At 36.8% G+C, this 27627-nt stretch overlaps 1 protein-coding gene across 4 annotated transcripts; it reads left to right on the forward strand.

Moving 5' to 3' along the window:
- Positions 1 to 29: 29 nt before the first annotated feature.
- DCUN1D5 (defective in cullin neddylation 1 domain containing 5) lies at positions 30 to 27627 on the forward strand. Of its 4 annotated transcripts, XM_038536348.1 has the most exons (9): positions 33 to 421; positions 1163 to 1385; positions 2439 to 2530; positions 7793 to 7863; positions 8271 to 8362; positions 22481 to 22589; positions 22674 to 22778; positions 24428 to 24530; positions 26904 to 27627. In XM_038536348.1, exons 4-9 carry the CDS (start codon positions 7822 to 7824, stop codon positions 26957 to 26959), a joined length of 507 nt encoding a protein of 168 aa, XP_038392276.1. In that variant the 5' UTR covers positions 33 to 421; positions 1163 to 1385; positions 2439 to 2530; positions 7793 to 7821; the 3' UTR covers positions 26960 to 27627. The 4 variants fall into 4 exon arrangements, with proteins under 4 accessions (XP_038392275.1, XP_038392278.1, XP_038392277.1 ...); XM_038536347.1 differs by lacking the exon at positions 1163 to 1385 and having other exon boundaries at positions 30 to 421; XM_038536350.1 differs by lacking the exon at positions 8271 to 8362 and having other exon boundaries at positions 32 to 421.

Consider the following 27627-nt stretch of genomic DNA (forward strand, 5'->3'; position numbering starts at 1 on the left):
GCAGCGGCGTGCTGGCGTCACTTCCGGCACGGAGAGGTCCGCATCCGGGTCAGAGCGCGGCTCTCGCCCTCGGAGTGTGTGAGTGGTGGCGGTGCCGCGCTGTCCGCGTTCTCTCTCCTCCGTGCGAGGCCGCCGCAGTGTCCACTGCCGGAGAGAGCCCCCGGCCTCGAGCGGAGGAGGGCGGGCGGGGGATCCGCGAGCGGGCTGCGGCCGGGCTGGGCCGCTGCACTGCGGGCTGGCGGCTTTGCGTGTCCGCCTGCTGCTGTGTGTGGGAGCCGGCGGACAGCGACCCCCTGCCCCGGCTCCCCTGGCCGCCCTGCCGGGGAGGGCGGAAGATGCCGGTGAAGAAGAAGAGAAAATCTCCTGGGGTGGCAGCGGCAGTGGCGGAAGACGGAGGCCTCAAGAAGTGTAAAATCTCCAGGTATCGCCTCCCCTCCTCTCCCCTCCCCTCCCCTCCCCCGCCCCAGCCCCTTCCGTCTTCCTTCTGCTGGGCGGCAAGAGGACACGCCGGCGGGCCGGGGCTCAGGGGGTTCGGGGCTCGGGCCCGGGCTGGGGAGACGAGCCCCCGCCGGGGGAGCCTGCTGCCCGGCGCGGGACCCCGCGAGGCTGTGCTCCCGACTGCGCCTCGTGCTCGGCGTGCGCGCCCCGGGAGGGGCTGTGGGATCCGCCTGGGCTGGGGCGGTGCGCGCCCCGGGGGTCCGGGGGAGAGCCGGGACGGTGCCCTCGCCTCTCTGCCCCCCGCCTTCCTGCATCCCTGAATCCCCACTCCCACCTGCTTCCAGACCTGGAACGGAGTCCCAAGTCCGAAGGAGTCGCTTAGACAATTTCTCTGTAGCGAGTGAGGAAGGGAAAGGAGCTGGGGTCACGGGGACCTGACGACCTGGGGTGGGGGGGATAGAAAGCGGAGCTCCCTGTGCTGGAATCGGCCTCCCCACTGGGGATTTGGAAGATCCCGGCTGGAACTACAGTGCCTCCACCTGCGCCAAGTCGCGTACGTGCAGAGTGGGAAAGGCCGCGCTTGCGGTTTTGTTCTCTAGCATTCAAGATGCTCTTAGCTCTCGGTATAAATATTAATAATTTGGTAGTTATTTTACCCAGTGTCCTCTTGGAGAGAGAGAAGATGAAGCAGAGCTGTAATTATAGCTCTTTGATCCCGTTGTAGCGTGCCATTGAGGCACCACAGCAACGTTGTGTGCTGCACAAAATCATTGCAATTTGGGTGTGAGAAGTGGCTCCTTTGTAAATCTCCCTGGGTGTCTGACGGTATCACTGGTTGGCACTTGATGTAACAACCTCAGATGCAACCATTACAAGAGGACTGTAGTCAGCGTTATAAAGACGAGGTAATGACAGAGCTCTGCTAGAGAGATCTGCTTGCAAGTCAGGTAGGTACCTTAGCCCGCACCCTCCCTTTGCAGTTGACTGAATCTTTCCCTTTATTACTGAGGATATTTGGGGCTGTTGGTGTGAAACAAGGTAACTCACTGCAATTTGACGGGGCTCCTCCACCAGCTCTTATTTTTTATGAAGCATATAAATTAGTTCTTTATTGCTCTAATTTGTGGCCATCTTAAGTGGTGACATCAAAATTATTTAAATGAACCACATTAAAATATCCAAGCGGTGTTCCTAAAACTCAGGTGATACTTTGCTCTATCAACTTAAACTGTTAAATATGGTGCCTTTATGGATTACATTACTCAGTAGCTAATGTTGTAGCATTTCTAGGTCACTGTGATGGTATAGCTATCCCAGCTCTTTGAGACAAGGCTCCCTGAACCTCATTAAATCCTAAAGGCCGTTTCTGAACTTCCCAACCTTCAAGGATTTTGTGGAAGAGATAGGCTTTGGGATTAAATAGCTTTGGCCCAATTATTTGTGCAATTATTATCTTCTTATTTGTATCTTTTGTTATCTTTTGTTTTTAATCTGTAGAATTTACTTATACTCTTGGGTCCTGGATCATCTTTTATCATAAACAACTGTTAATATATGATTTTTAAAAAATATTAAGTATCAAAATATATTTTGTAATATTTTGTTTTCAAATGTGTGTCCATTATGCACAGATATAATTTCCATATGAATCAGCAGAAGAATCACTGTAAGGACTAATACTTTCCCAACTACCAATCTTGTGTTGAGACTATTAGGTTGAACTTCCATGTGGTCATGTGAAATCTGGGGAAATTATTTTAGTTGATATTTTTGGATTTTGTTAGTGAGCAAAGTAGCATTTGGGTTTATTAGCCAGAAAATTTTGCGTATAGAATACTGTTTCAAATTGCAAATACTAAACAAACTCTCAATTTTTTCCTATGATAGCAGCTGTAAAAAAAGTACTTTGTTTACTTTGAATTGAAGTGGTTCATATTGAACGTAGCTTTTCACTGAAAGTTGAGCCTTGATAAAATTCTTAGGCGTGTGTGTTTTCTAAGCTATTGCAGATCCCACCCCCCCGCTAGACTAATAAGTGGAGACGAGCATTTTTCAAGCAAGAAGTGCCTGGCTTGGTTTTATGAGTATGCAGGTAATGAAATTAATATAAGAAGATATCACTCACATGCTTGAAACATTTGTTTGGTTCATTCATTTAACAAATTATTTATTGCAGGCCTGCTTTGTGTCAGTGCTGTGTCCTGGGATCAGGGTTAATTAAGACTGGGGATTATGGGCAGACTGAGAATTTGGGGCCATGTCAGATGATATTTCTTTAAAAGTATAATGAGGTATATAGTTAATGGGGGGGGGTGAGACACATTTACTATTGATACAGTTTGTAAACAGATACATTTATTGGTTTATGTCCATTAGCTAAAGTAGAGTTAATATTGTGGAAAACACAAAGTATGTAACAAAACATTTTATGCTTTACATAGTTCTTATTTTTCTTTTCCATATTCTATTGAAATTTTTCTGAACCCAAACTGACATTTTCTGAAACTGGGGAGGCTTAGTAAAAGATGTAAGATTCAGATCTGTTCTTATACAACACATCTGCCCCTTAATCATTGATGTTTAGCTCTGTTCAGTTCTACTAGAAATGTGATAAGAAAGTGAACAGACTGATATTAGTACAGTGTGATAAATGCTGTATTAGAAAGGTGTTCTGTGGTAGGTGTAGGAGGAAACTGGGCTTCTGAGGGGCACTCACTGAAGCCTAGGTGAAAATGGAGGATGCTCTAGGCCTGGGATGGGGTTGTAGCCTGGGGGTGAAAGTCAGAACCCCCAGGGAGACTCACAGTGAGGCATATAGGGAAGAATACTTGTTTCCTGTTTATTCCTAACTTTGTCATAAGCATGTATGAAAACATTTTTTCCCCCCTCAGAATGGTTTTGGTCTTTTGGAATTAATGGTTTTACAGCTTCTCCCTCCTTTTATCACTATCATTCTAACTGTTTAAAATAAAACAAGAGTGGTGTCTGTGCCATCACTTTCATGTTTAGTGCTGGTCAGTTAACATCTACAGTATACTCTGGACTTGAGGTATAAGTTTAAGCTAACCGTATGGAAAATAAGACTGTTGATGGGTTTACCGCAGCTTCACTGTTGAATCAGCTGAGGGATCCCCAAAGTATAATTTAAAAATTGTTTGGTAACAGAACAGATTCTTTCTAGACCAGAAAAACTGCTATTACTGGCATCCCAAGACAATGTCTAACCCAAATTAAATGAAGGAGTTCATTTCTTACTGACCTCCATTTAAATGTTGACCCATTATTCAAAATGCCAGCTATACTGGAATTAATGATATAGAATCAAGAGGTCACTCATCTTATTTCACTTACAAAGAAATACCATAAAATTAGTCCATTTTTTTTCTTTCATGCTTATTTGTATTTCCTCTCCTTGGGACTTTGATGGGTAGCAAAATATTCTAATTAGCTCAACATGTATTTCCTATACTAGCATTTTTGTAGTAGCCAACACAATAATTTCTGTCTGTACTTCAAAAATCATAATTATATAATGTTATCTTACAATCATTCTGTTAAGTAAGTGGTGTTATCCCTTTTTATAGATGAGAAAGCTCAGGTTTAGATTGAATAATGACAAGAGTTGAATAGTGACAAGAGCCAGGATTCAATGTTAGGTCATTCTGATTGGAGAGCCTGTGCTTATAATTACTACTAGCTTATAATTTCTTTTTTAAATTACATTCATGGCAACTAATTTTCCTTTTATAAAAAAATATTAGTAAATGTACTTGAGGGTAGTTTATATTATGTCATTTACTGAATGACTCATTCAGTAAATATTGAGCATTTGCTGTGGGTCGGGTGCTGATAAGTGCCAGGGATATAGTCATGAACAAGTCAGACAGGGTCCCTGCCCTTAAGGGACTTGCCTTCTAGTGGGGAAGACAGTAAATAGCTAAGGAGGCAAGACAGTTAAAGATTGTGGGGTGCTATAAATAAAAATATGGTCAGGTGTAGGGATAGAAAGTAGGAAGTTTGGATGGACGTTCAAGTAGGGTGCTTAGGGAAGGCCTCTCTAGTCATTCCTTGGGGCAGAGACTAAACCTAAGAAGGAACCAGTCATTTACCAAACAGACAGTAACTGTTCTGTCTTAAAATGGGGATATCCTATATTAATATGGAGACAATATTGCGCTTCCTGAGAATACATGTAAAGCGCTTCTCACAGTATCCAGAATGTAGTTAGAACTCAGTAAATGTAAGCAATTATTAAAAGGGTAAATAGCATTATAACATTAGATTTACTGGTTGTGTAATTTTACAGTTCTGTTGCAGAATTAATAGGACAGCTCCTGTGAAGCTCATGTTGAACGTGCTGTGTCATTCATTGAGCATATTTTTTTCCCCTGAGTATCTGCTATGCCTGGCATGCTTTTAGACTCTGCAGATATTCCTGGGAACATTTTATGGTTATAAACAAAATGGACTCTTTACTTTTAGTTTTAAAAATATTTTACTACTAATTTTGTTAATAAAATATCATAGGTGGTGTGCGTTAAGCTTGACGGTTTTGCCCTTTCAACAAGACCTCTCATCTTGAGTGATACTTACATTAGCAAGGACTCAGTAATACAGGGGGCCTGTTACTGGACAAAATCATGGAGATTGAAAAGGTACTTTTAAAATCTTACAAAGAACCCCAAAATCAGGAAAGAATTGCTAACTTCTAATAAAGTTCTACCAGCTAGTAGAGTGAACTCCATCATTCCCATATCTTCTTAAGTTTAGTAGCAACTTTTTGCCTGAGTTAAATTCAGCTCCAGAGTAGATTGGAAGACTATATTTCCATAAGTAAGAGAAACGTTATGCTGCGCTCCAGGAAAAGAATATTGGTATTGACCTTGTTTTAGAGTTAGATTTGTTATTATTTGCATTGCTTTGGGAAAGTCACTTAATATTTACGGGAACATCTTGTGTATGTCTTCTGTAGCTCCCTATAACATAATTGGTTTCTCATCTGTTGTTAACCACTAACTAGTCCCCCAGTTGACTATTTCATGATGGTAACTGATCATCTTGACATGACTCTTCAGCTCTCTCTCCTGATTCCTAATGATGATAGATTTGAGGGCAAGTTAGTTTTCTTTTTCATAGGAATAATTTGTTTTTTCCATTACATTTTTAATCTAATTTTCACTTTCAACCAAGCCATATATAAGGATACATATTCAGTTATATTTTTAACAGCTTTATTGTATATGTATGCTTTTAAAGTTACATAATTAACACATTCTCATAAATTCTCCAAATATATATTAGGAAGTGAAAGTGTCCTGTAATTACCACCCCTCTCACCTTTTAACACCTCACTGCATAAATAATTGCAGTATTTATTTAAACCAGAAAATTAAATAAGGCTTTTGGTTTCAGACCATGTTTTAATGTCATCTTAGCAGCCTGGATCTCATCTGAAGTAGCAAGAATATATTAGTCCACATACTGGTTGGCTGTATTCTGTGGAAAAACACACACACACACACACACACACACACACACACAAAACCCCATAGGGTGTGGGTTTCATGCTGTACTGGTGAACTAATCAGGTGGTATACAATGCCACCTGAGTAGCCATGGTCTAATCTGTGATTTATGAAGCTCCAAAATTTTTATAAGCCCTTAAGAAAGGAAAACAAGATTTGTTTTGGCCACTTTAATATTTGCAGACTTTTCAAAAATCAAAAGTGATAACATAGTTCTATTGTACTTAATAATTGTTTTAAATGATTGTTTCAGTCTTTTAGATTTTATTTATTAGCAAGAGATAATAATGAGAACATGCGAGTGGAGGAGGGCAGAGGGAGAGGGAAGACTCCCTGCTGAGCAGGGAGCCAGACATGGATGGGCTCCATCTCAGGACCCTGAAATCATGACCTGAGCTGAAGGCAGACGCCCACCGACTTGGCCACCAGTTTCAGTCTTTTTTTTTTTCAAGTGAGATATGACATTAGTTATGAAACTTCTATTAAAATACATAGTTACACATTTTTTTCTTGTGATAAAACTTTTAAGATCTACTCTCTTAGCAACTTTAAAATACAACGATACAGTATTATTAACTGTGGTCATCATGTGGTACATTACATCCCAGGATTTATATATTTTATAACTAGAAGTTTGTACCTTATGACCACCCTTCACCCATTTTTTCCTACTCCCCATCCCTGCCTCTGGCAACCACCAGTCTGTTCTCTGTATTTAAGAGCTTGGGTTTTCTTGCATGTTTGTTTGTATATTCCACATATACGTTACAATTGTATGTTACTTGCCACTGACTTTTTTAGCTTAGCAGAATGCTCTCAGAGTCCATTCATGGTGTCTCAAATTTGTTGTAATCTTACCGAGTTAGGAAAGGGACCTAGCAATGATGTAATTACTGTCTTTTGGGAATCTGATAACATAAAATATGAGAATTGGTGTATTGACTTATATTTAGTGTTAAGGGAGAAAAATAAGAAACAAGATAAGTATCACTAATTTTTGGACAAGCTAATTGAGGGATTAAACTTCTGTTTCTGGGCAGCCCAGCGGTTTAGCACCGCCTTCAGCCCAGGGTGTGATCCTGGATACCCGGGATTAAGTCCCACATCGGGCTCCCTGAATGGAGCCTGCTTCTCCCTCTGCCTGTGTCTCTGCCTCTCTCTCCCTCTCTGTGTCTGTCATGAATAAATAAATAAAATATTTTAAGAAAATAATAATAAACTTCTGTTTCTGTATTAAGGTGGAATATCTAATGCTTTACTATCTATTTTAGATCCAAGGTGACAAGGGAAATAGTAATTTCTCTGAGTTATTTATTTTCAAAATATTTGTATCTTTTTAAAGTATTAAATTTTATTTGGTTGTATTCACAAGGGTAATAAATGACCTTATGTTTTAGCAAGAAAACGAGTATTCTCTGATTACTGTCTTGAATTGTGGGCTGTTCGTACACATTCTAGTAAAATTTCTCGTGGTTCTTTGTATTTATGCATTGCCAAAAATTTTCTTCAGAGAAGGCTCTCCGTAAATGTTTTTTTTTTTTTTAAAGGATGGGTTCAAGTTACTGTACAAACAAGTGACTGATATGAATGCTACTTCATTTTTTTCCCTTAATTTCATTTTGTAAAGTGTGTAAAGAATATTTCAGAAATTTTACATTTTAAGTCATATATCAAATATTTATACCTTTATAAAAAATGTGTCAAAATTCAGATTTAGTTATTTAAAAAATTTTTATGGTGTGTTCATAGATGCCTTTAGTGCAATAGCTTATGTTTTATGTTGATATTAATATAACAATAAAATATGTAAATTATTTTTGTCTTTGAAGGTCCTGATGAAGTTGTAGGGCCAGAAGGAATGGAAAAATTTTGTGAAGACATTGGTGTTGAACCTGAAAATGTATGTTTTATTTCTAAGAATGGAGTATAAGTGGGGTATAGCATATTTACATATTTCTAAAAATCGAGACACTTTAATCTTATATCAGAATTTTGTTTCTTCATGTTTAATACTGTAAATTGTCATTTTCAGTATTTGTAACCAATTTAAGTTGGGCACATGTTCTCTTTCTTGATACAAATGTTATTTGTAATAGAGTGAGAGAGATTCTACCTTCAGAAACTTAGAGCTTTATACTTTTAAGAAATTGGCCCATCTAAATTTCTTTAGAGTTAATAATGCCAGAGGTTGTACTCTTTAATAGTTGGAAGATGGAAATAGTTGTATAAAAATGCTCTCCATGATAAATACAGACATGATTATCTCTGCTGACTTTTCCCCTATCCTTTATGTTCTGTTCTTTCCAGATTATTATGTTAGTTTTAGCGTGGAAATTGGAGGCTGAAAGCATGGGATTTTTTACCAAGGAAGAATGGTTAAAAGGGATGACTTCATTACAGTAAGACATTTTTTTAAAAAACAAATTTGATGGCCTATTTGAAGATCTTAATTGATATTTTGTGCTTCGTAATTTTTAGGAGTAAGGTTTCACCTTAATCAAATTGGTTTGATCTATAACAGTTAGGGATTGACAAAATTTATATTGTGGTCTTGGCAGAATGAATAGTTACCCCATTTTTCATAATCTTGAATAATCTTTGTACAGTCTTACAAAGATTATTGACTTGAGTGAATTAGAGGTCTGTGATCAAAGTGATTTGTTCACAGATTGAGCAAATGATTTCTTTCTCTGAATACAGAGTTCTGCTGTGTAAGGAGTTTGTTCTTTGGGCAGACCTAAGCTCTGGGGCCTCTTCTCTTCAATTTTATGCTTCATTTTGAAAAGGTATTTGAAGATAGAGTTACATGGCACTTCTTTTTTATTTCTTTTTTGCCAAATGAATCTTATGAAGAACAAAAGCAGAAAGGTTGTATGGCAGCCCTGCAACCCTTAGCCATGTTCTAGTTAATACTTTCAGATGCTGCCTTTGAAACTCTGATAAGTTACAGAATTGCTCCTTTACAAAAATAATTTGATTTTTACTTTGCATAGTAAAGTGTGCTTAGTTTCAGAATCAGTTAGTAATTATGTATTATTTTTAAATTATGTTCCTAATGTTCATGCAGGATGTTACTAATTACCAAGATTCTAAAATAGAGGAAGCATTAATTTATAATACTTTTGAGCTGAAACCTGGGGGTCAATTAGCCATGTGGTTTCCTGTTGTGGTTATGCTTTTATTAACACATTTAGCTATTCTTTACTACTTGTTTGCATGTCCTTACATTTCAGAATACCTCAAGATATTCTTTTAAGTGCATCTGTTCATATGGAACTTGAATTTTTATATTTGAATTTTCAGCATGTAATGCTTTGTAATTCTCCTTTTTAACCAGAATTAACATAATAGATATTTTAAATAGATTCACATAAAAACTTTTGCTTATATGAGCCAAATTATAATTTCTAGAATAGAACATAAAATCAACCCTGTCATTTCAGTCATTTTTTATAGGTGAGAGAAGGGGTCAGACTCAGATAGGTGAAGAAAATGTTTACCCAGGTTCACATAGCTATTTAGTGGCTGAGCTAGGACATAGAATTTATATTTCCAGATTACCAGTCTAGCATACTGTACTTCCTGTTATTTTTCTTTATATATGTTAGCAATCTTTATAAAATAAAGGACTATTATTAACTTTTTGAATCATAGTATTTATAGCCTAACCAGGCTTGAATTCTGTCATTCATCTAGGTGTCATAATATACCAGATTAAAATGATATTGATTCTGAAATTCTTTGGAAATATCCAACCCTCAGTTAGCTTTTTAGAGAATGATAAAATGTACAGACAAGTATGCAAAGAATATAAACTAGTTCATATACAGCTTTGTACGTTTTATTAAAATTTATATCTGTTGTAACATGGCTTATTCATTGTAAGACATTTTATTTGGCACTATAATTGCTTTTTTGTACTGCTGCTGAATTTTTTGTATACTGCTTTTTTGAACATCCCAGCTAACAAGTGTGTGTGAATTTTTTTTTTTTTTAAGATTTTATTTATTTATTTGACAGCGTGTGCACAAGCAGGGGGAGCAGCAGGCAGGAGGGGGAGGGAAAGGGAGAAGCAGGCTTCCTGCCTAGTGGGCAGCCCCACGTGGAGCTCATCCCAGGATCCTGGGATCATGACCTAAGCTGAAGGCAGACCTTAACCGACCGAGTCACCCAGGCACCCCACAAAGTTTATTATTTGTTTTTGCATAACTTGATGTAATATAAAGAGCCTTTGTATAACAGAAATGTGTGAACACACGCATTCCTAATAATTACTCTTGAATAATTAGCATATGGCTTTGGGTAAAAGAATAGAAATTGATTTAACCCTTGAACATGTATTTTTTTTATCAGCACTTCTTTTCTATGGGAAGTTCACAAGCTATGCAACATAAAAGCAGTTACTGAACACTTAAAATTGACTCAGGTTTCTGTTTCATTCACTTATTACCCCTGCCCCTCTGCTGTACTCTATGCTATAAAGCCTTGGAATTGCTCAAATGAGTCAAGTGCTCTTGACTGAGAAAATAGTTGTTTTTTTCCCCTATGAGCTAGATTGAAGTATCTTTTATTAGGTAAGTCTTAACAAGTCCTTGAATTTTCTTGTAAGAAACTTGCAAAGTCTATAGTAGTTTAATATTTAAAGCAGGAGAGACAGAAGAATCTATGTAAGTCTTAGGTTTTTATTTATAGTTGCCTGATATACTTGGTTTTATTTAATTCACAGTCATAAAATGTAAAACTTCACAGACTTGATTCCCTTCATAGATTTTTTTTCATATTTCTAGGATTTGACTTAACCTGGGCATAGTTTTTTGATGGTCCCTAAATTGTCTTAATATAGTTATCATTGTTTCAAATTAATTAATTTTAACCCTTAGAAAACTTTAGTAGAGCTTTGTTAAAGAATAGAAACAGGTATTAGAGTATAGACTGTGCTCAAGGAAGGTAGACTATAACAGCCATGATTAAATAAATCTGTAATTGTGTAGACTAGACTACTTCTGTACTTCATTTATTTTAAGGCTGTTTATACATACAGACTTTTTGTAACTGAATTGCCTTTCTGTTTTGTGCGGAAGAATTTGTGGGTGTGAGATTGTGTATAATTAGACTAGAATGGCCATTTTGTAGGTTTCAAAGGATGCAGTTGCACATCCTTTCCAGGGATTCTCTTCTGTGTACTTCCCATCATTGTTCAGTAACCACTAGGTTGCCCCACAGGTTGGGTTTGATCTGTAGACACTTGTGGTAAACACCTCTGTTATGTCAGGTGCTGTGCCACTTCCCTGTGACCACAGTGAAGCATAAGGTAGCTCTGCCCTTTGGTGAAGATGCTGAGAGGGCAGGAAAGCCCTGTGGTGCTATAACTGTACATCCAGGTGGAACATAACACGTGCTCAAGTATGGAAGCACAGCTGCTAATGAGATCAATTTAGGCTATGGAGACAGGAAAATCTGTATACATGGATCATCATATGAACTGGGCCTTGTGAATGATCAGGATTTTGATGGTTAAGGATATAGGAAATACTATTTCTAAAGAGGAAATCGTGAGCAGAGCCTTGGGAAAGGAAAACGTGTGTGTGAGGGAAGTGGTCTGATTGGTTAAAATCAAAAGTACATAAAATAGACAGGTTTGAATTCCAGATGGTAGGGATAATAGCTATATTATGGAGGGCCTAGGCTAACATGTGGAGGGAGCTTAAACCCTCCCTTACAGACTGGGAAACCATCAGATAGTGTGTAGTTGATCTGATGCTCATAGACTCTTAAGAGCACCTTAGAAAAACTAGACCTTATCCCTATTATGATGCACATACGCTGCTATACACAACACATTCCATGTGGATCTTCCTTGTATCTGTGGATGCAAGACTCCAGGGGTACTTATGTTTTTGTGTGGGCATGCCTTACTGGCTGGAGTGGAGAACTTTTCTCACATCTGCTAGCTGATGGTGGTGTTGGAGCAAGAGGGAAATACCATGTTGGTGGAGAAAACACTTAGCATAGAACTTTGAAGACTGTACTTTGATTATGATCATGAGAAAAGGAGGCAGGAGGGAGCACCTGCCAGGAATGGCAGCAATCACGCTGCCTCTCAGTACATTACAAGTTGTATTGAGCCCTGGACTGTGAAGATTCAAGACAGTGGTCTGGCTTGACTTGACTTGGTTTAGGTGAGAGAGGAATGGGGAACATTTATCTGATTGTTCGGTGAGGATAGAAGAGTGTGATGGATGGGGTGCTGTGATGTGTGGCTGTCATTCATGTAGCATTTGGGGCCCAACTAGTAATTGCTGTTAGCATTCTTTCCCTCTGCTCTTAGTGACAACTTCAAATGCTCTTCTCCTCATTTCCAGGTGTCCGCAGAAATGTGCTGCTTGGGTCGGTAGACCTTATTTGAGGAAGTTCTAGATACAGAATTCTGAATCAGATTCTTCTGTTGTGGATCATCAGTCTGTCCAGCATACTTAATGAGACTTCTCTAAGGAAGAGAATCTCACTTAGATCTAATACATGAATGGTAATTTCTTCTCATTTTAGAGGTCTTTAAAGAGGCAGAAATGTAAACGCCTCCTTTGCTAATCAAATATATAGCAATAATCAGGAAATTAATGTCCAAGGCCTACAGTTGAAATTTAAATCCATTTATATTCATTCTAACCACAGTGGCCGTGGAGAATGGTACCTATAGTACCAGTGTCTCTAAAGTCTGTGGGGTTTTATTTCGTTGTTATTAAAAAAACTCTTTCTTGGTTTCCATGACATACTAGTCTTGTAATGTATTAGTGACAGCTTGGGTATGCTCATTGGTTTTTCTGTGTCCTTTCAGTCTTTATGATGTGGGTAATAAACGTGGAAGTTTGTACTCTGTTTTTCATTCTTCTCCAAGAAGAAAACATCACATGTTTGTTCTGTTAGATTCTTTCTCTGCTCAAGATTGAGCTAGACCATTAGGATTGCTATGAAATAGTGTGGACAGAGTTACCAGGGGGAAGGTGATTTTTAAGCCATTTGCCTCAAAAGGAGCATCTCAAACTAAGAACTGTTCTAATCATTTAACTCGTGTATTCTCCTTTAACTTCATGGTTGTCTGTTACTGTTTCTGTCGTGTTAAAATGAGGAGAGGAGGCTGGAGAGAGTCCGTGAAGCCACCTGACTGCAAATGGAGAAGTTAGAATTTAACCTGGTCTCTCCCTGTTTGACTTGAAACTTTGTTCTTTGCTTTCTCTCTGTCCTAAGCTTATTGAAATCATATCCTAAATAATGTTGTTGTTCTGTGTACCTGTGGAATGTAAAATATTTGGAAAAGGTGATTTCTTGGATTCTTTTTCCTTGGTGACTTGTAAGTCACCACTTGAACACTTTATAATTTCATTGAAACTACAATTTCCCACTAACCTTTCCCCAGGTAGGGATTTTGAAACTGTTTTAAATTAAATAAATACATATTTTGTGCTTATTTTTGGTATTTTTACTTTACTTAACAAATACTTTTGAAATGCTTCTATATGCCAGGCCCTGAAGAATGATTTCAAATTCTGGTGGTAGTGAGAGGAAGAACTTCTATCCTTTGTTGTATTTATCTTCCTGAATCTCAAGTGTATTAAGATTCTGAATGAGAATTTGTGTGAAAATGTGAATCACATTACTAAAAAATATGTGAAAAGCACTTCTTCAGGAAGTTACAAAGATTTAGATGATGAGGCTCTACTTAAGATAGATATACAAGGAAGGTAATACACATAATTGGCTCCTTAAAACGTGGTAACTCTGAACATTATCAACTGGTAATGATTCTGGAGATCCTGAAGACATCCAAATTTTCAAACAGCATCATGGGAGCATTTAATCTGAGAATTTGTTTCTGTTTCTTTTGCATATCCCTCTGGTAGAAGTGTAGAAGTTAATTGCATTTTCAACACCATTAAAGCTTTATTTTTCACGTAATGAATTTTTATGCTGATAAAAGCTACTTAATGAAAGAGTAAGTAATAAATTTTTTTTATAAGATTTTTATTTTATATATACATGAGAGGCACAGAGAGAGAGAGGCAGAGACATAGGCAGGGAGCCTGATGCAGGACTCGATCCCAGGACCCCAGGATCACGCCCTGAGCCAAAGGCAGATGCTCAACCACTGAGCTACGCAGGCGTCCCTAAGAAATACATTTTTTTTAATTTATTTATGATAGTCACATAGAGAGAGAGAGAGAGGCAGAGACATAGGCAGAGGGAGAAGCAGGCTCCATGCACCGGGAGCCCGACGTGGGATTCGATCCCTGGTCTCCAGGATCGCGCCCTGAGCCAAAGGCAGGCGCCAAACCGCTGCGCCACCCAGGGATCCCCAGAAATACATTTTTAATAAATAGTAAGAATAAACTTTTCTTGTTTCTGTATGAAATACATTGTACACTCATTCATATATAGGAACTAGGCCCCAGACAAATTGGATAGTTAACTTATCTAAATTTTGATTTCCTTTTCTGGCCATATGGCAGACTAAATGTGCAAAGAAACCATTTATCATGTAAAACACTTAAATGCTGGATGAAATATAAAAGCATCTTTTAAAAAGCATGCCTAGACTTGACTATAAATTAAGAAAGATAATCAGAGACCAGAAATGTCAAGAGATGGTGATACCACAGGGATCTGTGAAGCTGGCATTTACCTTAAGGTTATCGACCTTTTCCTCATCACCTAGGATCTGGCCATTAACCTTGGTGTATGTTGCAAGTCAGAGACAAAATTGCAAGGCCTGAGTAGGGTGAGAATCAGATCAAAAACTCTGATGTCACATCTGTCCAGTAGTTGGAGATGTGATAGCCTGGGCTTGGTTCTACATACAGTGAAGGGCTTATTCGTGACAGAATTCTTACCAAAAATTCATCATACAGATTAAAGGCTAAGATTCATTATTCGTATGACAAGCTAAAAAACTGTTTTACAAATGTCCCAGGTGAGTAGTCTCATGTGTACAGTGGAAGCGATTCTTCTGTATAGGAATGCATTTAAACAGAAGCTTCAATTCTGCAGAAAAAGGTTCAGTTTTTATTAAATAATAATAAAAAATCACTAAGCCTATTGGGAAACATCTTAAACTTCAGAATTAGGCTTTTAATGCTAGCATTTTGAATTGTCATAATCTCAGTATAAAATAACTACATTAAATATATTTAAAGAAATAAGAATGGTGTCAGATGATCAGATTTCAAATGTGTAATTAAATCTCTGAAAGTAAAAAATAAAGATTTAAAATTCAGTGGATAAATTACAAAGGAGGTAGATGTAGATAAAAGTAGGAATTGGTGACTTATAATATCTGAGGAAAATAGGAAAGAGGCTGAGGGATATAGTGGATACATTTTTTTCACCGTGAGTTTTCTGTATATTTTAGATACAGTCCTTCGTTAAATATATGGTTTGCAAATATTTTCTCCCACTCTGTAGCTTGTGTTTTCATCCTCTCACAAGGACTTTGGCAGAGCAAAAGGTTTTAATTTCAATGAGGTTCAAGTTGATCAGTTTTTCCTTTTATGAATTGTGTCTTTGGTGTCAAGTCCTAGAATTCTTTCCCTAGATCCTGAGAATTTTATCTTAAGTTTTTTTTCTGGAAGGGTTTATATTTTTATATTTTACATTTAAATAAGTAGTGCATTTTGAGTTTATTTCTTTAAAAGGTGTGAGACAGGTTTTGGTGTATTCTTTGCCTACAAAAGTCTACCTGCTCCACATTCCTATTTGTTGAAAAAGATCTTTCCTCTGTTGAATTGCTTTTACACCTTTGTCGTGTATCAGTTGGACATACTTGTGTGTGGTGGGTCTGTCTCTGGGTTCTCTGTTCTGTTGTTGATGTGTGTCCTAACCTTCTGGCAGCACCACCTAGTCTAGATGACAGCTGCTATATACTAAGTCTACAATCACATAGACTGATTGATTTTTTCTTTTCTTTCCTTTCTTTTTTCTTTTTTTTTTTTGTTTTTTTGTTTTTTTGTTTAGAGAGAGCACAAGCAGGGAGAGTGAAAAATCTCAAGGAGACTCCCTGCTGAGTGCAGAGCTTGAAGCAGGGCATAGTCCTAGGACCCCAAGATGACTGATCTTTTTTCAAAATGTTTTAGGTTTTCCAATTTCAATGCTTTTCCCAAAATTTTTGAATGATCTTCCTTTTACTTATAAAAATTCTTATTTTGGTTAAACTGCATAATAAATATGGGGAGAATTGATACTTGTATCATTTTGGGTCTTTGAATTACATACAAGATAGATATGGATTTTTTTGGTGTTTAATTTCCTTGATCGTTTGGGATAGTTTTCAGCATACAAATTCTGTACTTTTTGTTAGAATTACACATGAATGTTTCATTTTTATTTTGACCACTGTAAATAACCCTATATTTTTAATTCCAGCATCCATATGTTCATTACTAATACAATTGATTTTTATGTGGTTGTCTTGTATCCTGTGACCTTGCTGAACTCACTTATTCTAAGTTTTTGTGTATGTGTGTCTTCCTTGGGTTGTCTACATAGACAGTCATGTCATAGGAGTTTAACATAAAATAGGAAAATGGGAACTGTTTTTTTTTTTTTTTTTCTTTTCTGGTCTTGTATGTCTTTTATTTCCTTTCCTTGACATACTGCATTGGCTGGAACATCTACCACTGTGTAGGATAAGCATGGTGAGAGTGGACATCCCTTCCTGGCTCACCGTCTCAGAGGGATGTGTTCAGTCTCCACTATAAAGTATGTTAGCTTTGGTTGTCTGTAGTTGCTCTGTATCAAGCTGAGGGAGTTCTCTTCTGTTCATGTCCTTCTGTGAGTTTTCAATGATTGCACGTGAATATTTTAAATGCTTTTTCTGCATTAAATCTAATCGTGTAGCTTTTCTTTTTCTTTTTTTTTTTTTTACTATTGTGATTACATTGATTGGTTTTTGAATACTGAGTCAGTTTGCTTACCTGGAATGAATCTCACTTGGTTATGGTGTCTAATTGTTTTTATACACTGCTGAATTCTTTGTTAATATTTTGTTAAGGATTCATGAAGAATATTGGTCTATTATTTTCATTTCTTTTCCTTATGTTACTCCTTGGGATGTATTTGACACAACATTGTTTTGGGTATATAACATAATGATTCAATATTTGTGTATTTTGGGAAATGAAATGATCACCACCATAAGTCTAGTTAACATCCATCATCATGCATGGTTAACAATTTTTTTCTTGTGATTTTTTTTTTCTTTTTCTTAGGATTTTTATTTATTTATTTTTCTTTTTTTTTTTTTTTTTTTTTTATTTATTTTTCTGAGAGAAAGAATAAGCTGGAGGAGAGGCAGAGACAAGCAGATTCCCCTGTGATTAGGGAGTTCCATGTGGGACTCAATCCTAGGACCCTGGGATCGTGACTTGAGCCCAAGGCAGAACCTTCACTGATGGAGCCACTCTGGCACCCTTCTTCTTTTTTTTTAATACTACCTCTAATTGATTTTGGTGTCAGGGTAAATCTGGCTATATAAAAAGAATTGGGGAGTTTTTCCTTATATTTTATTTTTTGAAAAGTATAGCATAGAATTGGTCTTCAGAGATTGGTAGAATTCTCCAGTAAAACCACCTGAACTTACGGATTTCTTTTTTAGAAGTTTTGAAATTTTGAATTTGATTTTTTTAATTGATGTAGGGTCACTCAAATTACTATTTATTTCAAATCATTTATCAGATTGTTTAGTATTGTTAGTGTGTGTTTCATTTTTCAAAGAACTGGTCCATTTCATCTAAGTGGTCAAATATATTTCCTTTCGATATCTATAGGTCTGTAATGTCATCTTTTGTTTCATTCCTGACAGTGGTGATTTTTGTATTTTCTCTTTTTCTTTGTCATTCTTGCTAGAGACTTGTCTGATTTATTGACTTTTATCCAAAGAATCCATTCTTTGTTTCATTGATTTTTCTATTTTTCTATTTTCAGTTTTATTGGTTTCTGCTCTTAATTTACTCTCTCCTGCTTTAGATTTATTTTGCTCTTCTTTTTCTTGATTCTAAAGATAGGAGCTTAGATTATTAACTGAGATTGTTTTTTCTTTTTTAATATTTGCATTTAGCTGTGTGAATTTCCCCCAGCATTGCTTTGTGTCTCAGGAAATTTGACTTGTGTTCTTAGGTTCACTCACCTTGGTATACTGACTTGCTCTCACCCTTGGATTATTTAGGAGTCTGTTAAGTTTCTAAGTGTTTGGAGATTTTGCTATTTATCTTCCTGCTATTTCTACTTTGGTTTTGTTGTAGTCAGAGAACAGTTCTTTAATATTTTCAGACTTTTCTTAATGACTCAGGCTGTGGTCTCCCTTGGTTTATGTTGTTTGGATGCTTGAAAAGAACACGTATTTTGTTGTAATTCAGTGACATATTCGATTAGTGTCCGTCAGGGCTCGTTGGTAGATAATGTTGAATTCTTTATGTTTGCTGATGTTGTGTCTAGTTCTGTCAGTTGTTGGCAGAGAAGAGTGTTGATGATTCTAAAAATAATTATATTTTTGTTTATTTCTCCTTTTCTCTAAATTTTTGCTTCACATATTTTCTTGTTCTTGGTACAGACACGTTTAGAATTGTTAGGTCTTCTTGGTGGATTGACCCATTTATCATAATGTTCTCTCTGCTCTGAAATCTACATTCACTGATGTTAATAAAGCTACCCTTCCTTCCTTTTGGCTAATATTCCCATGATGTGTCACTTTCATTCTTTGAATTTCAGTCTGCCTATATTACATTTGAAGTCTGCTTCTTCTAAATAGTATATTGCTGAGTCATTTTGGTTTTGTGGGTCTTTTTGATCCACTCTGTTAGTCTCTGTCTTCTAATTGGTACATTCCGACTACTTACATTTGATATAATTATTAATATATTAAGGTTTAAGTCTGCCTTGTATTTTACAGTTCAGAAGTTTCCATTTGGTTCTTTTTTATGTTACATTTCTTTTCTTAGACTTTCTGTTTCTTTGCTGAGACCTTCTATCCATTTGTTTTAATGTGCCCATAATTGCTTATTGAACCAGTTTCATAATCACTGCTTTAAAATATACATCAAATAATTTTAAAACATTTCCTGTCATTTCAGTATTTGCACATACTGGCTCTCTTTTTACATTCTGCTTGACATCTTGGTTGTAGGTATGACAAGTGCTTTTTTTTTTCCTGGAACCTGAAAATACTGGGTATTATGTTACGAAACGCTGGATCTTACTTAAATCTTCTATTTTAGCCAGCTTTTTCTACCACCACCTCTGCAGGAGAAGGAATTCCTCATTACTGTTGGCAGGCGTAAGTTCCACGCCCTCACTAGGCCTTCTCTGACCTACCCCAGGTAGCAAAGCAAAGCTACCCCAGTGCACTACTTACTACATGCTTTTATGTGGTTTCTACTGACAGGACAGGCGTTGAGAGGGAGGGAGGACCTTCCCTCATCTGGTGAGGGTGGGCTGTTAGGGCTTCCTCCAGTCTTTGCTGCCATTGGTGGGCATGGTAACAGTTTTTTCTGTGGTAGTTCAATGTTCTGACAGTTTGTTTTCTTGCTAGGTTGCATGATTTTTACGAGGAGAGCAGATTGTTGTTGTTGTTGTTTTCTCTATCCCATTGGCATTCTGGTTTGCTGATTCCTTCATCTCCAGGTCTGGGATAGATAAGGCAAAAACAAACAGCAACAACAACAACAAAAAACCCCAGGACACTCATCACTGTATTGTTCCTCCAAGTCTTTCACAATTCTTCCAGGCTTATGTTTATTTTATAGCTAATGTCCAGAGCTTTTAGTTGAATTAGCAGGACAGATAGGGGAAAAGTAGGTTTACTTCATCTTCCTGAAAGCAGAAGTTTTCTGTCTAATAAAAAGAAAAGCAAACCTTCTGTCCACCTCCATCCCAGTCTAGTTAGTGTCACTTTTCTCTGCTCCCTTTTAGAACCAAATTCTTTGACAGCATTTGTCTATACAGTTGACCCTCGAACAATGCAGGAATATTTTATTGAAACCTGGAAATTTTGAGTATTGTGTTATAAAACTTTGGATCTTATATAAACCTTCTGTTTTGGCTAGCTACCTCCAACACCACTCAGCAGGAGTGGGGGAAGTCCTAATCATTGTTGGCAGTAGGGGGAGTTCCTGCAGTCACAAGTCCCTGTGTTACTTCTGACTTCCCTGAAAATTTACAGCCTCCTGTTGATTGGAAGCCTTACCCGTAACAGTCAAATAACACCTATTTTTTTATGTTAAAGGTATTACATGCTATACTCTTGCAGTAAAGTAAACTAGAGAAAAGAAAATGTTCTAAAACAGATTCCATCTGTAAGTGGATCTGTACAGTTCAGACCTGTGTTGTTCAAGGGTCACCCTTGCTTAGTGTCCCCCCTCTCTTCTCAGACTCTTAAACCTAGTATCTTATCTCTTCTACACCTCTGAAATCATCTTGTGAGGCATCAGTGATAAGTGGAGAATCCGTATTCATCAGAACTGTGGTAGAAGTTAAAACTGTACTTAGAAGAAAATCTGTAGCCTGTTACACTAAAAGAAAAAAAAACCCCTTCATCCCCATGAACTAATATGTGATTTAAGAAGTTAGAGAAAGGATCAACCTGAAGAAAGAGAGAAGAAGATGTTCAGATATTAGTAAAACAGAAAGCAAAGCTGTTAAGAAATTCTGGCAAGATGATTAAGAAAAACAAAAAGCATAAATAAACAGTAATGTATATTAGAAAATGTTATAAACATAATCATCTTTAAATAAAATTATATGTGAAATAAATTCTCAGAAAACTATATCCATGATCAGTTAATTCAAAAAGAAATAGAAAATCTGAATGGTCCTATAACCATTAAAAATGCTGATTGAGTGGTTAAAAATTCCTTCCCAAGGTGAAAAGACCTAGGTGGTTTCTCAGCTGCTTTTGGACAAATTTTGGACAAATGCTAATTCTAGTATTCAGTAAACTTTCAGAAAACAAAAAAACGGTACATTATTTCACTTTTCTGAGGTTTGTGCTATGAGTTTGTTATCAAAATTAGTAAAGAGGGTGTGAAAGAATGAAATTTACAAGCCCATCTCTTTTATGAACATAGCCAAAAATCTAGCAATATATGAAACAGGTAGCATTACCCAGTTTGGCTTATTCTAGGAATACAAAGTTTAATCAACTTTAGAAATTTATCCAGAATATTTACACCTTAATAAAATTATGAATCACATGTCATATGGATTTAGAATAGTGAAGGTCTCAGTTAAATCTAAGCATGCTAGATGTCTGCTACGTGATAAGTACTGAAACTCAGATTTGAGTAGGATATTGTGGGTCACAGTAGATGGACCCTGATTTAATGGAAGGGAGTCCAATGGTCTGTCCGTGATGGCAAAATGTGAGTTAGGTTTTGGCTAGTGATATTTTGTGAAAATGTTGGAGGGAACACACCTCAGGTAGAGGCAGTAATATGCGCTAAAGCATAGCTGTGGCATTTGTGAGGGGTAGGTGAGCTAGAGCATGACAAGTATGGGGACCTGGCAGGGGATGAGATGAGTTGTGTGCCATTTGTGAAAGGTGTCCTCCACTCTGCTGCTTGCTCAACATTGGAGCATCTGTCAGCCCAGTGAGTCAGAATGCCAGTGAAGATCTTTGAGAAATCTGTTTGCTTTTTTATGTTTGGTATCTTATCTTTAGAAATAACATGGATAACTTGTTGGTACTCATTCGTCTATGTACCTAATTTGAGGTCAGGTACTGCCACTAAATATTTACTTTGATTTTTGTTACTAAAAATGTAGGAATCTGAATCTATGACTGAAGCACTAATGTGTTAATTTTCCCTGTGTTATATCCCAGACTTTTTTTTTAATTTTTAAAGATTTTACTTATTTATTTGAGAGTGAACGCGAGAGAGAGCGTGAGTGGGGGAAGGCAGAGGGAGAAGCAGACTTCCCACTGAGCAGGGAGCCCATTGTGGGGCTTGATCTCAGGACCCCAGGATCATGACCTGAACTGCAGACAGATGCTCAACTGACTGATCCACCCAAGCATCCCTATCCCAAACTTTTAAAACCACTCATGACTAATCTCTTTTCACCAGCCTGGTGCTTGAGAACTTTCCAGTGAAATATGTGACAGAGGCCTGATTAATTTCCTTTGTTCTGCCATCTTTTTAAACCTTACGTGTGGTTAAAGCACATTTTTATATGTCTCAAGAGGTATTTGTGATTTTGCTGGAGCTTTTCATTAAATTGTATTTTTTTTAAAGGAAAATCATTTAACTGAAATTTCATTGATTGCCAGGTTTTCTCTGTTTTTTTTTTCTTTTAATTCCATTGGTAGATACAAGGCAATTAGTTAATAACTCTAAGTTTGTGAATCAGAATTTTAAACCTAGGTTAATTTAATGAATGCACTCACTTTTTTCTTAATGCATTCTTCTAACCCCTTAAAGATGCTTTTATTAATTTTCTAGATCGTATAATGTATTTGGTTTTTTTAATTTAAGGTGTGACTGCACAGAAAAGTTACAGAACAAATTTGACTTTTTGCGCTCACAGTTAAATGATATTTCTTCGTTTAAGAATATCTACAGATATGCCTTTGATTTTGCAAGGGTAGGTGGAATTTCCATATTTTGTAATTTTAACCTTTATTTAATCTTGAAACCACACTTAGAAGAATTTTTCCTTGTATTTTAGGATAAAGATCAGAGAAGCCTTGATATTGATACTGCTAAGTCTATGCTAGCTCTTCTGCTTGGAAGGACATGGCCATTGTTTTCAGTATTTTACCAGTACTTGGAGGTATGTATGTTTTGTTTTTTGAAAATATTAATCTGATTAATACTAAATTTTAATTTTAAAGCTCAATCTGATGGAAACTATACCTTTTGATTGAGGAGAAACAAAATAGATCTTTGGATCCTGTGCTTTTAAAAAAATCTACTTTAGTAAAAAGTTTCTGTTAAAATGTGTGTGTGTATGTATGTATATATATATATAGAGAGAGAGAGAGATTGTTATTTTTAGATGCAAGTTCATGTTCATCAATATAGTCTGTAGTGAGATACTTCAATTCTAGCCCTGCATCCCCCCCATAAAAAAAGCAAGTAACCTTCAAGAAATACATTTTAGCAAAGACACTCTTCATGAAAAATTAGTTTCTTGGGTTTTGGGCAGAAGAGAGATGCTAGTGTACAAATTTCAAACTTCTAAATCAGGTTTCTTTAATACAAGATCATAAGCTGAAATCTTCATAAGGGAACCAGTTGTAGTAATAAACTCTCCTTTTCACTTAGGTTCAATCTAAATAATTAGAATTAAAATATTTTATGTTCACAAATATGAGAATGGCTATAATCCTGTACTTGAATGTACTGATGAGTAAAGAATGTATACTGACTTCATGGAGAAAGTATTCTTTTAGAAAGTTTAACACAGCACCCACTGCCGGCAGTGGTTCAAAGATAATGTTCTTTTTTCATTTGCATTTCTTTGACTCTCTGTCTGTTTTTGTGCCCTTTTGATTTTAGGGGTTTTCTTGAATTACAGATGCTTTTGCTTTTTGCTTTGAAAATGATACCTCATAAAGCTGATTATCCTAGCACATTCCTCAGAGTAACTTTGTTTGAAGCTTCTGATAAGAAGCAGTGATATGGAAAGGACTTAAGTGAATGGGTTTCATGTACATTTATTTACATCTTTAAGCCTAATAAAGTGGGCGTAATGAAGGCTAGTAAAACATATTTTTGATGGATGTTATCAATCTTCCTTGTTAGTTGTTTGGGACAAAAATAAATAGAACTGAGTGTAAAAGTATTCACCTCTAAGGAAGCTGAGAGAACTAAATATTTTTTAACACTTGTTATGTGGAGGGTGTTTGACCAACAGTGTTTCTTAAAATCTTTATAATGCTGTTTCAAATTATGCATTAACCTCCTTCAGCAAATGAAAAAATGGGCTCTGTTGTTAAACAGTGTTCCCAGGGTCCCTCACGTAAGTAGAGAAGTGGGGTTTGAACCCAAGCCAGTACTCTTTCCACAGCCTGCAAAGATGTCAACTTCAAAATGTGGTTAAACAGTAAATTTTATCGAAGAAGTGATGTTCTGGGCAGCAGCATGAGGGAGCTTAATGTGTGTCATATACATCATAGATCTTGATTCCAGGGTTGTTTACATAGGTATATACATGGGTAGACATCAGATTTTACCGTTACTGGTAGTACCTTTGATACTCCTGTTATTTCTCTAAAATGAAGGAAAGATAAAGGAAAATGTAAATTGGATAATGTTAACATGTAAATGTCCCTGAGACTTTTCTTAGAAGCATCAGTAATTTAAACAGGAATTAAGAAAGACTTAAATTACAAAAATGTCATAATTAGATTTCTTGAAGTCAAGTCCAAATAAATAATGCCTGTTCAATATTCAAAATATTTATATCATTTTCTACAGCAATCAAAGTATCGTGTTATGAACAAAGATCAGTGGTACAACGTATTAGAATTCAGCAGAACTGTCCATGCCGACCTTAGTAACTATGATGAAGATGGTGCTTGTAAGTATGATACAGTGTTTTTCTATGAAAATAAAATTTATAGAACTATTATATGAGAATATACATTTGTGTAGTATTGCCATACAGGGTTTAAATTTCCTAGCAGTAACTCTTATTATTTAATCATGTGAAAAGTGTTGGGGAGGCAGGTGTAGGACCTAGACCAAGAGCTTAGATTGAGCATTATTATAAAATCTATGCTGATGGGGTGCCTGGGTGGCTCAGTCACTAGAGCGTCTGACTCTTGATTTTGGCTCAAGTTATGATCTTGGGGTTGTCGGATCAGCCCTGTGTTGGGCGCTGTGTTCGGAGGGAAGTCTGCTTGAGATTCTTTCTTCTTCCCCTGTTCACATGCTCTCCCACCAAGTTAAACACTCTCGCTCGCTCTCTTTCATATAAGTAATATCTACACTGATAAGTGAAATGTTATCATTTCCTCAGTAACATAAAAGCATTAAAGCTAAAAAAAATAAGCATTAAAGCTAAATTTAAATTATAATTTTTTTGCGTGTAAAAGCTAAAATTCTGCTTTCTTGCCTTCCCTTCCATTTCCAGTGGAAGAAAAGTGCAGTCATGACTTAAAAGACAGGAAAGCAAACCATCAACTACAGTTGAAAAACCTTTAAGTTATCAGGGTGCCCATTCACAGTATAGCAAATAATGTCAAAATAACTTTCCTTAGAAATTACTGAGTAAATAGTTAATGAAAAATAATTTTTGGGGGCACCTGGGTGGTGCAGTAGATTAGGCATCATACTTTTGGTTTCAGCTCAGATTGTAATCTCAGGGTCATGGAATCAAGTCCTGCCTCTGGTTCCATGCTCAGCAGAGAATCTGCTTGGGATTCTCTCTCCCCCTTCCCCACTTCTTGCTCATGCTCTCGAGCACGTGCTCGCTCGCTCTCTCTCAAATAAATTCTTTAAAAAAAAAAAAAAAAAGGATGCCTGCCTGGGTAGCTCAGTGGTTGAGCATCTCTGCTTTTGGCTCAGGTCGTGATCCCTGGGTGCTGGTATCAAGTCCTGCATCGGGCTCCCTGCAGGAAGCCTGCTTCTTCTACCTGTGTCTGCCTCTCTCTGTGTGTCTCTTGTGAATAAATAAATAACATCTAAATATATATATATATGTAATCTTTCAGTTGTTCAAGTTATCTTTCAGTGTTTTTCAATGATAAGGGGGCAGAATGCCTTAAAATGGATTTTTGAAGTAATAAGTTAGGTGAGCCACATTTTCTAAAACAGTGAAAGAAATTTTCAGTTTCTACCATCAGTTTGGTTGAATGTGTTGTTTTAGTGTTGGGAAGAATTACGTGGTAAGATAATTCTTATAAATTGAAATGTGGACTTCTTTAAAGAAGGGATAACTTTATTTCTCTCTGTATATACTGTGATCTTTCCCTACAAAATGGTATACAATTTAATATTTTTAGAAACAATACCTTGCAACAGTAAGCTGGCAGCCCAGGGACTGTATATGGCCTGCAGATGTGTATATTTGTGTATGTTTTGAGTCAACCTTTAAATTAAGAGTTTTTGCATAAAAATAAAGCTTCTAGATTTGTTTGAAAAATCAGAAAATCTGACAACTGTAACTGGCCTGTAAAGTTAGTGGGTAAAGCTGAGTAGTAACTTATGTTGGACTTGGTTTTCCATTTTGCTGGCCCACAGTTTATGCCAACAAGTAGGTTGCTTTCCAGCTACCATTTATTCTTGGGCTTCCTGCTACTTTTCTTAGAGAAGTAGGTCTATGAAAAATAAAAGAAAAAGAGAGACCACCAGAATGTTGTGTGTTTTAAGAAAAATAGAGCAAGCATATTTTTTTCTGACAATGAGCTTTCCTCTGTTTAAAAAAACTAGAGAGAGAACAGTGAGTTCATTAAAGCCTACCTGGCTTCCGTAAGAAAATGAGTTTGGAACCTCCGAACATTTATACAAATATCTTTTATTAGAATAGTTCTTAGGTCGAGTATTGTTAGGTACCTGCTTTGTGTTTAGATTCATACTAGGTCCTGTTACCAGCCACCCTTTGAACAAGCTTACACACATCTTGGCATTTACTAAGTTAAACACTAAGGTAAACACTTTGCATGTTCCTTAATAATTAAATAACAGCTGTGAACGTTGAGAAAAAGAGTTTAATCTTGACTTAGTTATTGGAGAGTTCATCCAACACTTGAACCTTGGAAAGGAAGTTGCTGCAAATATCATGGTGGGAAGTGCCTTACGTCAGAAGAGAAAAGTCTAGGGGAGTGAGCCCCGGTAAGCAGAACAGCAGAACTCACGTGACAGCCAAGCGTCTGTCCTCATTGCTGGCATGGAGCTCGTGGAGAAGGATGAGTTCACTGAATTCTAACAAAAATTGTTTCTTTTTTTCTAGGGCCTGTTCTTCTCGATGAATTTGTTGAGTGGCAAAAAATTCGTCAAACATCATAGCAAGAACTAAATGTGAAGAAAATGCAAACCTTTTTGCACTCACGTGTATACAGGCTAAGGAGACAAAAAAATCCAAAGGGTGCATTTTCATTCATATGAAAGACTTCACATAGTACTTTTTTTTCCTTTTTTTTAAAGGAAGTTTTCTTGTTACATGTGATGGGCATTGAGCCACACCTCTTCTGAGACTGAATATTGAAGCTTTTGTTTTGAGTTATGTTTATAACATTTATTTCAGAACAATAAAGATTCAGATTTGTGACAAAGGCCTTAAAGTGAAGATGTCCCTTCAGTGTCAGAGTGGTATTTATTTTTGTAGATTTTAATCCTTGAATTTTAGAGGATGTTTCTCACCATGAATTTGGAATTTTAAAGATTTTAAACAATCTTAATATTTGGCAATGCAGTCCACTGATAGTATGGCTCATTATAATCATCTGTGCACAATTAGGAAGAACATTGGCCTTGGCTTCTGGGATAATGATTTTCTGATACAGGTAATAAACAATATTTCTAGATATTGAGAGTTTTCTGGCTCTCAGCTTTTGGTTTTCTGTGAAATCTCCCATGGTCTTACACACATACTTAATCTGAGAAGTTGAGAATTTGAACAATTATGTCCTGGTATTTTGTTTCCTAACCATTAAATGGTATTGTCAATAAGCGTT

The sequence above is a fragment of the Canis lupus genome, chromosome 5, assembly GCF_011100685.1.
Source record: "Canis lupus familiaris isolate Mischka breed German Shepherd chromosome 5, alternate assembly UU_Cfam_GSD_1.0, whole genome shotgun sequence".
Taxonomy (NCBI): Eukaryota; Metazoa; Chordata; class Mammalia; order Carnivora; family Canidae; genus Canis; species Canis lupus.

Excerpts from the sequence above, each read along its gene's own strand:
- DCUN1D5 (XM_038536347.1), top strand. The coding sequence starts at position 336 with ATGCCGGTGAAGAAGAAGAGAAAATCTCCTGGGGTGGCAGCGGCAGTG. Across the intron at positions 8,363-22,480 it reads AAAGGGATGACTTCATTACA|GTGTGACTGCACAGAAAAGT; the intron begins GTAAGACATTTT and ends TTTTAATTTAAG. Across the intron at positions 22,590-22,673 it reads ATGCCTTTGATTTTGCAAGG|GATAAAGATCAGAGAAGCCT; the intron begins GTAGGTGGAATT and ends CTTGTATTTTAG.